The 9,929-nt window shown below is 43.4% G+C and overlaps 2 protein-coding genes across 2 annotated transcripts; both read left to right on the top strand.

Moving 5' to 3' along the window:
- Window positions 1–3,303: 3,303 nt before the first annotated feature.
- Window positions 3,304–4,127, top strand: O0I10_012355 (uncharacterized protein; the record flags this gene model as incomplete). Its single annotated transcript, XM_058492288.1, has 2 exons — window positions 3,304–3,503; window positions 3,986–4,127. The coding sequence occupies 2 exons, from the start codon at window positions 3,304–3,306 to the stop codon at window positions 4,125–4,127; spliced, it is 342 nt and encodes a 113-aa protein (XP_058336960.1).
- Window positions 4,128–7,231: 3,104 nt separating this feature from the next.
- Window positions 7,232–9,033, top strand: O0I10_012354 (uncharacterized protein; the record flags this gene model as incomplete). Its single annotated transcript, XM_058492287.1, has 7 exons — window positions 7,232–7,256; window positions 7,310–7,482; window positions 7,537–7,841; window positions 7,895–8,048; window positions 8,103–8,323; window positions 8,378–8,664; window positions 8,741–9,033. The coding sequence occupies 7 exons, from the start codon at window positions 7,232–7,234 to the stop codon at window positions 9,031–9,033; spliced, it is 1,458 nt and encodes a 485-aa protein (XP_058336959.1).
- Window positions 9,034–9,929: the final 896 nt, after the last annotated feature.

The following is a 9,929-nucleotide window of genomic DNA, read 5'->3' as shown; positions in this document are numbered from 1 at the left end:
AAGGAAGGACGTCACTTACGTAGAGTCCAGGCTCATAGTTGTTCTCATTCATCCTCTCCAAAGAAAGAATGGTCCCAAATCTTTCCAATCATTTCCCACCTCATGAAAAGGTATCCTCAAGGGGAAGAACGAGCCTATCAAGAGAAGAGCGTGTTGGTGCAGCACATTCACAGCCGAGCTGTCGCAAATCCCCTTACCTCAACACGGTGACCATGCTCTTCCAAAAACCCATCGTCATCGACCCATCCTCAACTCAACGCAGGCCTATAGAGCCCTGGACGCGTTCCAAGAAGCTTTTTCAGCAACCGGCCGCTTGACACAGGGTGGGACTTGGACCCAAAGAGATGATGATGATGGCCCCAAGTTGCACTGCCTGACCAAAGAAACCTATTCAATTCATTATTAGCACACACGTACAATAAAACGCCTCTCTTCATTGTTTGTTTCATTGTACTTGCCTTTTCCATATACACAAAGACCCGTGGTGGTTGGTTACTGGAAACCGAAAACCGTGGTGTAGTGTAGTTGAGCCGAAGCAAAGCGCCAAACCAGCCCACGCCTTGAAACCAAACTTGCCCTCTATACAAGCTAACACGTCAATGGAACAGATGCTGATGCAACATTGGACTCTGAATGTACCTGCTGACACCAAGCGTAGAGTGGGAATAGCAACCAACAAGAGGAAGCAACGATATCGCCATGGCAACCACCAACCACCAACCCACGCTCATTCTTCAGCACTTGGACACACTCATTTCCTGACAATGCCTGTTGAACTATATTAATACCTCACAGCCAACAAGAGCACTCTTTTATAATACATTACCTTGATCGGGATGTCGTGAATGGGATAAAAAGAAGAGGAGCGAGAAAGAGAGAAGACGGGTTGTTTGAAGTTGTGCACCAAGTTTAGATCCCCCAATGCTGTTACACTGAGGCCACTCAATTTACCCCACACACACCGTCATCACCATCACCCTCACGATAGACAACAGGTACACGTAAATAAAAGAAATGATGATCCTCACGTATAGCAAAAGGGTGTGTGCCATTTTACACTTTACATGATAATGATGATCCAACAACAGCCATTACCTTACTACCAGGTCCCCAAGCATCAGCCCTTTTTACTCAATCCATTCCGAAGCATCCTTTTTCCTACTATGCCCTTATTATTATTGCGTACATGTATATACGCTTATCCACTGGTGCCATGATACTACATCATAGAGCTCTACTAATAACGCGAAGGTAAATTTCTAGAATTACGAGCGTTTGAGGAGTTGATGTATGATGGCGTGCACATAGAGCAGTCATCTCCTGAACTATATGTGAGATGGCGTTTCGATCAAGTTGATCCTATACTATGATTCTTCTCCCCCCCCCCTACATGAAACAAAATGTATAAAAGCGAAGGCTTTCACGTTTCATGCATCACTATATCTCTTTCCTTATCACCGAATACACAACCCAATGCTATTCAAGTCGTCCTTTGTTGTCGCTGGCCTTGTTGCATCATGGTCCCTTGCTGCCCTTGCTGCCCACGTTCAAACGCCCAACGTACACAAGCGAGACACTGCATCACACGTTAGCAACATGTGTGTCAAGGGATGTGATGGACAAAAGCAACAAGTACCTTGAAGATTGTCTAATGGTGTTTTGTGGCAGCGACAATACCTGTGCAAGAGATCGCTGCGATCCAACAAACCCCCCTGACCCAGACGACCCAAATAACAAATTAAGCAAGTGCGAAGCTACTTGTTATGACTCGGCTGATGAAGAGTATGCCAGATGCACCAGCTATTGCGAATGATAGGTAGGTACTGTGTCAAGCAGTGTATGGATTCAAGTAATACTACCAAGAAAACTTGGTAGAAGCCAATCGTTGTTCGCTGCTGCAGCTGCAAACATCCCTTGTACTACATGTCTCGAAATCCACTGATCCATTCTTATGACAATAAAACATCTTGTCGCCTTCTCATGGTATGCAATCCATCGTAGTATACACTTCCACGTGATATGATCCAAACGAAACAGAACACTGTTGCCATCATACAAAAGAAAACGTTTTTGGTAAATCGACATAAAAGAGCCATCATTGACGATGGCTGTCTTCCTTCATACCATGCTTTTCAAACAAGAGATTTTCCATCATCATCAAGCTACTGCAGGTTATACGTAGTCTATAGCCGTCATCAAATGACAACACGAATCGAAGCTCGTTAAACAAGGATCTTGAACGCAACTTTTGTGGCGTCTGTGTAACGTGAACGTGAAGTAGGTGTAGCTGAAGAGGAGGGTAGCTCCAGAAGATGTCAGTTCCAAGAGCGGCATCATTAACAATGTACGACTATCACTAACCTTTACCCTTTACAATGGCTTGGATTGCTTTCAATGTTCATAGTTGAAGGAATTGGATGGCGTCAAAAGTGAAAAATAAAAAGTGCTATGCATATTGATCGCTTTGACTTGCCTGCAACTAGACTCCGCCCCTGTTCTGGTATCGCGTTGCACTCACCCACAACGTACGCCCCTACATACAAACCTAAAGTAATGATTATTCATTCTCGTACTATGCATGGGAAACCAAAATAAAGGAGGATACGATGGAGGTACTGCATCTCCACAAGGTCGTAACCACTGTGGATCGAGATAATGATCGAGTGTATCATTATTTTTACGCTGTCATGGCAACCATCATTCAGGGCTATATATGGCTGCATATTACTTTGGAATATATTGAATTACGAGAGGTGGCACCATGATTTCACCTATGTTACGTGTGTTTGATTCCATATATATCCGCCAACCGACCTTACCATTTACGCATTAGCATCAGCCTTCTCAACGACCCTATTCATACTATAATTGATATCTCCATGATGCAGCATACATATTCAAACTCAATGTCATGGTGGTGCCATGGTTGTCTTGTTCAACAACGAGGGGGCTGATGCGGGTTTGATGTAATCTCGTTAAGAGTAAATTCTCTAAATCGGGGAAGGCTGCATGTGCATGTCTCGCATAAATGCCGACACACAGAGCGGGGAGAGCTGTTGCTTCAACGTCAATGTCACGAAGAGAGCATTTAAGTATAACGACTGAGCCCCATGGCTTCGCATTCAACGTTGCCTGAATAATGAAGCTCCAGAAATAAATCATCCAAAGTGGTATTACGCGGAGCTTGTTGCTTGTCTCGCGCGAATGTGTGATGTTGTCAATGTGTACGATCCAGCAGCCATGGGTATAAAAGCATGTCGTCAAGACAACGGTCGATAACCATCCATCTTTTGCAATCCAAACATGTTGAACAAGACGGTCCTCGCCTCCTCTTTGCTCTTTGCCCTTCTCTTCAATGTTGCTACCGCCTTCAAGTGCGTTGATGACAAGCAATGCAATACTTGGTGCGTAAACTATGATGATGCTCTCGCTGGTTACTGTCGTAAGGGTGGAGGATGCATTTGCGTTTTGAACGAAGAGTGCAAGCTTGACGTACGCGGCCGGTAAGTGTATATGATTGCATCCTGTACATGACTTTTCCATTTTCTTACAATGGATCATTAGTTAAACCATCCATCCATACCATCCCACACAACAGCTTGGTCATCATTTTGAATAATTGTTGCTCATTAAAGAAGTGTATCATTTCCTTGGCTGACATGTAAAAGTTGATGTTCATACACATGGCTTCATATTGTTGCGTGATCAATGGGTGTTTATTTATCAATGAGATCATTATCATTAAAGTGTAAATGGTTCAAATGGAGTGGGCAACTGGGTTTGTGATGTTGCATGACTCCTGCGGATATTGGTATCGCGATTTAATTTCACCTCAGGGTCTCTCTTGTCTCCTCCTTCAAACGGCACTTGCCTGCTGCATTGCATGACCTTTGCTAATGGCCGTCTTCAAGGTAACTCCATCACCCATTTGAACAAGGAAATGAGAACTGATAAATTGTGTCAAGTTGCAAATGGCTTTTGACAGGAGCAGCAACAGGAATGGTGGTGCTGGTGTTGGAAGACTTTTGAATGGCGAGGAGGAACGACTTGCTCATGTTGCTGATAACGACGACCAGAATGCGTATTATACGACCGATGATGGATCCTGGATATCGATTCGACGTTGAAACTCAAGCACTTGTTACAATATCACACCTTTCAGGAAATACTGAAACCAAGGAATACAAGGCGTGCAGTGGTTGTTTATGCTCTCTGCTTGAATGTGATCCATCTTCAGCAATCGGGTGGCAGCATCCAAATGGGCAACGATATCCAAGTATCGGTTGATAGCAGGAATTTGATCATGCTGGGCATGGGTGGAAGATCAAGACATGGATACAAGCAGCATTGAGGGATGTTGGTGGTTCGATAATGTTCTAGCAGCGACAATGATTGCAGAGGATGATATCCAACACGTATTCTCACAACGACCTCGTTCATTCGGTAAGTGGAAAGCTGGTTAAAACTAAGCAGCTGAAAGTAACCGCATCTTCTTTAGAGCAGCATTGTGATAATGAATTGGACGTTGATATCTTGGGATGCACAGTCGCTTTTATTCAGCTACAAGATCAAGTTTCAATCATCCACCTCGCATCTTCAGGCAGTCAGAGGAGTATATGGATGGCGTATTGGATACCTTCAAGTGGATATTTCTTATGTGTGCCGCATGTCAACCTTGTGTGGAGACATCTCTTGTCAGTCATCAAGCAACTACTGGATTGGTTATCTGAAAGGGTGATGCTATTGGGACACCATGATTGATTAATGAAGGATTTGGCTTGTTGAATGCAAGAAGCAGCAGCATGGCTTGTGTTTACGGAGGGTCTGTTCATTATGAAGGACTGCAAATGGCAACGGCGTATCGCATATGGTTGGGCGCACATTCTAAATGGCTCTTTCGGTCCCTGAATCACAAGACTTATCGTACCGGAAAAAATGGACCAGTATCTACATTCCTTAGCTGCTGCAAAATACCAATACCAAGTAGCTAGCAACCCTCTTTGATATAGTAGTAATGCTTCTAATCATGATAACAATGACACCATTTATACTTAAATCATCCTCACCTTGAGTATACAACACGCTTATCCAATAGATGAATGATGCTACATATATATCTACTGATACCCCGAATGAAGGTTTTTAAAGATGCGAGCGATTAAGTAGGTGATGTATGACGTGCATGTAATTCAGAAGATGTGAGATGGCGTTTCTATCAAGCTGATCCTATACTATGCTTCTTCTCCCCCCGGATGAAACGAAGTGTTTAGAAACGAAGGCTTCCACTCTTTACTCTTTAGTATATCTCTTTCTTTATTACCGAATACACAATCCAATGCTATTCAAGTCGTTCCGAGAGTGGTAGTTTTAACAACGTATGGCTATTTCTAACCTTGACCTTTTACAAAGACTTGGATTGCTTTCAGTGTTCATGATAGGAGGAGTGGGATGGTGGTGTCAAAGGTGAAAAACATGCATGATTGCTTTGAGAATCCAGCAGCGATACTCCGCCCGTCGACAACGTACGTCCTTTACACAACCTCATTTTCATGCTGTGCATGGGAAATCACAGTAATAATACTGAGAGTGGAAGGACTTGGTTGTCGTTGTCCATACTCATAAGGTTATTCACCATCCTCTCGTGTATTATATATCGCATGTGGTCATGATGCTACACTCTGCCAAAACTGAGTAACTTGATACCAGTCTTGATGTATCTTTATTTGTACGCTGTCATGGCAACCATCATTTAGAGCTATATATGGCTACATTCCACTTTATAAACCGAATTCCGAGAGATGGCATCATGTTATGCATGATGTAACAGGTGGGGTTGAGCCGATAATTTATCCGCCACCTGATCTTGCCATTTACGCATTAGCAGCATTAGTCTCCTCAACGACCCAATTCATGGTATAATTGATAATGCAACCTATCCAAACTCAATGTCATGGTAATGGTTACGCTTTGTATCCTGGTGTCACGCGTTGACATGTTCAACAATGAGGGGGCTGAGGCGGGTTTGATGTAACGTTGTTATGGGTAAATTCTCTATATCGGGAAAGGCTGCATACTCATGATTTGCATTAATGTTCTCTACCGTTCGCCACAGAGAGAGGCAGAGAGGCGTGCTACTTCATCAACACCGGAAGATGTATTGTGGCATGAATAGCGTATAATGACTAAGCCTCCGTGGCTTTACATTCAAACGTTGTCTGGATGATGAAGTTCCAGAAATAAAGCATCCAAAGAGTGGGATGAGATTTGCGGCGCTTTGTGTTGCTTGCCCCATGCATGTGTCGTTGTCAGTAGTATGGACCATCCAGCAGCAGCGATGACTATTATAAAAGCACGCCGTCGTCAAGACAACGGTCGATAGCCAACCATCTTTTGCAATACCAAAAACATGTTGAACAAGACGGCCCTCGGCCACCTTTTTGCTCTTTGCCCTTCTCTTCAATGCTGCTATCGCCTTCAAGTGTGTTGATAACGACCAATGTAATACATGGTGCATAAACTATGGCGATGCTGTCGCTGGCTACTGTCTTAAGAATGGAGGGTGATAAAAGTTGATGTTCATATGGCTTATTAATATTGCTGCGTCATCAATGGGTGTATACAATCATATCATAAGCGTTTATTTAGCAAAGATGAAAGAGACTACCATCATACGGGTAGCTAAATAGAGTAGCAAAAGTATTGAATCATGAACATGGAGGGGGCTATCCTACGCTATTGTATGTATCAATAATGGCATGGCGGTGCGCCTGTTGGATCTGAGTTTCACTTTCTTCATATGTCACCTACAAAAAACACATTTCATGTGGCAGGTGGATCACTTCGACTCGATACTCCAAGATGTTGAAACACTATATCAGTTTGATAAATCATGACAACAATTCTCATGCCCACTCACATATAAAAACAAGGCTCTTTGCACCAACACTATCATACATCCTTTCTTTCTACTTGAAGCATCAATGGCCCTGGTAAGTCTCGAGGGTAGTCTTTGTTATGTGATCCCCAAAATGAGGGTACTCATGCATTCATCTATTGTATAGTTCACATCATTGCTTTATGCTGTGTTTCTTGGTGTACCCTTTGGGGTAGGTATAACTATCACTTGTATATTAAGGATGCCTAGACTGACGGGAAAATTCAGACTCCTTTGTAGGTGGCATAAGTACATGCGGTGTCAAGGAGTCGCGTTGGTTGCGCTTGTACCATAACTATGGCAGACGTCAAATGGCGAGAAGGTAAGCTCATTGACAGTGTCTATAGTCTCATGTCTCACCGCTCTATACAACAGTGTTGCATTCGTACGTCGCCAATTGCATTGCACTTGACAAACCAGCCAGCGTCCAGTCATTTATCCTTGAAGAAAAAGACTTTATCTTGAAGCACGTCCAGAAGGGAGAAAGGATTCAAGCCGTATTACCAAAGCGACTTAAAACCATCACGCAAGAGTTGAACGTTACGCTGGTATGTATCATTGAAGTAGATCCTTGTTATTTTGACTAAGCAAGTGGTTTTCAGGAAAAGTCAAATGTTGACTGGGGCCGACTTGCTCTCGAGATCCTCGAATACAAATGCGATCCACCCATCCTCTCGGAGCACACTGAGACTTTGAGCAATACCGAAAGCGGCAGCGGCAGCAGTAGCAGCAGCAAAAGCCAATCCATTGCATCATCAGCATCCGGTTATAGAATGACATCAAACGACCTTGAAGCTCTTGCAATGATGTACAACAGCCTTGATCAAGACCAAATGTGGATGTTGAAGAGTGGTCGTCGTGTGGAAGATGTTTTATACGAGAGAGCCAAAGCAACCACATTAGAAAGGTATGTTCATGATCCTTCATTACGACCTACCCATTCATTATTGCTCTTTTTAGTCCTTGGCATTCGATGATCATTGACCCCACTGACCAAGGTCTTGCTGGTTGGTTCACTGCGGAGGAGTTGGAAGAGATTCAAGAAACCGATACACCAGCCCTAATACAGATGCCTGAAGACATGCAATCATTCCTCGATTCATTCGTTGGCAAGGTGTAAAAAGGCCATTGTAACTTTGGATCGATCTTCTAACAGATTATTTAATAGCAAACGCTCCATGAACTTCGGCGCCAAAATGATGATTTCAAGTTTGATCGCCGAAAGGAAGCAGATTTATATTGGATGCAAAAATCAATCACCTCAGCATTGGACCTCTATGAATACAATTTCTTCCAAGACCTTTCCAGCCTATCAGAAAATGATCTCGTGAGGAACGTGTGGGCGTTCATTGAGAGATGCTTCGATCCAAGTCCTATCAAAGTATCAGGGTAAGTGAGTGAACGGGTGATTGGATTTTCGTATGATCTAACATGACGCTTTAGCGGGGAAATCACAAGCCAAGCATCGACTGAGCGAAAGAATGGAGCGAAATCAGACGCAGAGCGCACAAGAAAGCAAATGGGCACAAGGATAGATCTTCTCTTTAAGGCGAATCTTTTGGAATTTGGTGTCGCCGAGTTTGGTCGAAGCAGTGATACCCTCAGCATGAAGAACGCACGTGAAGTATCGTTGAAATGTCCAAAGACTATGAAGGATATGCTTATCAAGCTTGAAAAACGTTGTCCCAACAAGCTCAATCAACTCAAAATACAAGGGATGGCCATTGCCGGTACGTATGTAACAAAGGGCGGTGATGAGACTAAATAGGGTTCTGTGTTAATCTCTAAATGGCTCTTTTCTACTAGGACTCAACCTGAACTTGCTGTCAATGGATTGTCCAAGAGGTTACATCTGCCGCATCTTACCGCTCGGATGGCAACAATACCCGATGTCGGTTGAAGAATTCATATCATTGATCATCCCTATTTTTGCAAGCGTATACCATGCCAAGAAGACGATGGAGCAAGTACGTATGGACATCATTAGCGACCAATCAAGGAGGACAACCAGCTTTGGCAAGAAATCGACGACGAGATTATCACCATCCTTTACTCCTGTTCCTGTACCAAGAAAACGCAAGGCGTCTAATTCTATGTAATCAACCATCATACCCCTATGCTTGTAAAAATATGCATTATACCCATCAAAAGCGAATACCAATAGCCACTTGACTTGCCATGTATCATCCTTTGATTTGAGCATTTACACATGGACTTAAAAAACGCTTGCTTATCATCCTTATTCCATTGAATGTTTACGGGCATTCGTATCCAGGTTTATTACAGAACATAGGGAGAGATTCAGATTGACAAAGTAATGGCATCTTTGTTGCATTTGGATCGTTTATTTGCATACGACATCATCCGGGTCAACTTGTAGTATATAGATAGCGTCTAAATCCATTCCATTTAAGGATCTTTCTGGTGCAAGATAGATCATTCTACGAGCTGGGATTAGTGTCAAAATCAAATGACCCCCATCCATAATCAAAGTACTTACGCGTAACATTCGCATCTAGTCGTTGTTTCATGTGCGTCATCGCAAGGATGGAGAGAGGCTCTCGAGTTCATACCTGAGGTCCCGACCCAAAGCATACATCCACCTCACTCGGGTTGCTCTGCAAAGACGACACTTACAAAACAAGCCCTTGCACCCATGCCAACGGTTCGTATCCATGCAACGCCAAAGACTAACACAAAGGTAGGCAAGTTCAGATATACAACATGCTCATAATACTTAGCTTGATAGCCTGTACGCTGCCCATCATTTCAAGTGCACATCCAACGCAAGGATGGAGAGAGGCTCTTGAGTTCACACCTAAGGTCTCGACCCAAAGCATACATCCACCTCACTTGGACTCACTCTGCAAGGACGACACTTTCAGAACAAGCCCTTGCACCCATGACAGCAGCTCCATCGGACAACATAAAGTACTAGCAAAGGTTGGTAATTAGCTTAGAGTACCAGATTAGAGATTCGGTGTACTTGCCTCGC

The sequence above is a fragment of the Lichtheimia ornata genome (genome assembly GCF_029851405.1).
Source record: "Lichtheimia ornata isolate CBS 291.66 chromosome Unknown scaffold00122, whole genome shotgun sequence".
Taxonomy (NCBI): domain Eukaryota; kingdom Fungi; phylum Mucoromycota; class Mucoromycetes; order Mucorales; family Lichtheimiaceae; genus Lichtheimia; species Lichtheimia ornata.
The sequence above is the reverse complement of the archived record's forward strand: the minus strand, read 5'-3'. Positions and strand labels throughout refer to the sequence as shown.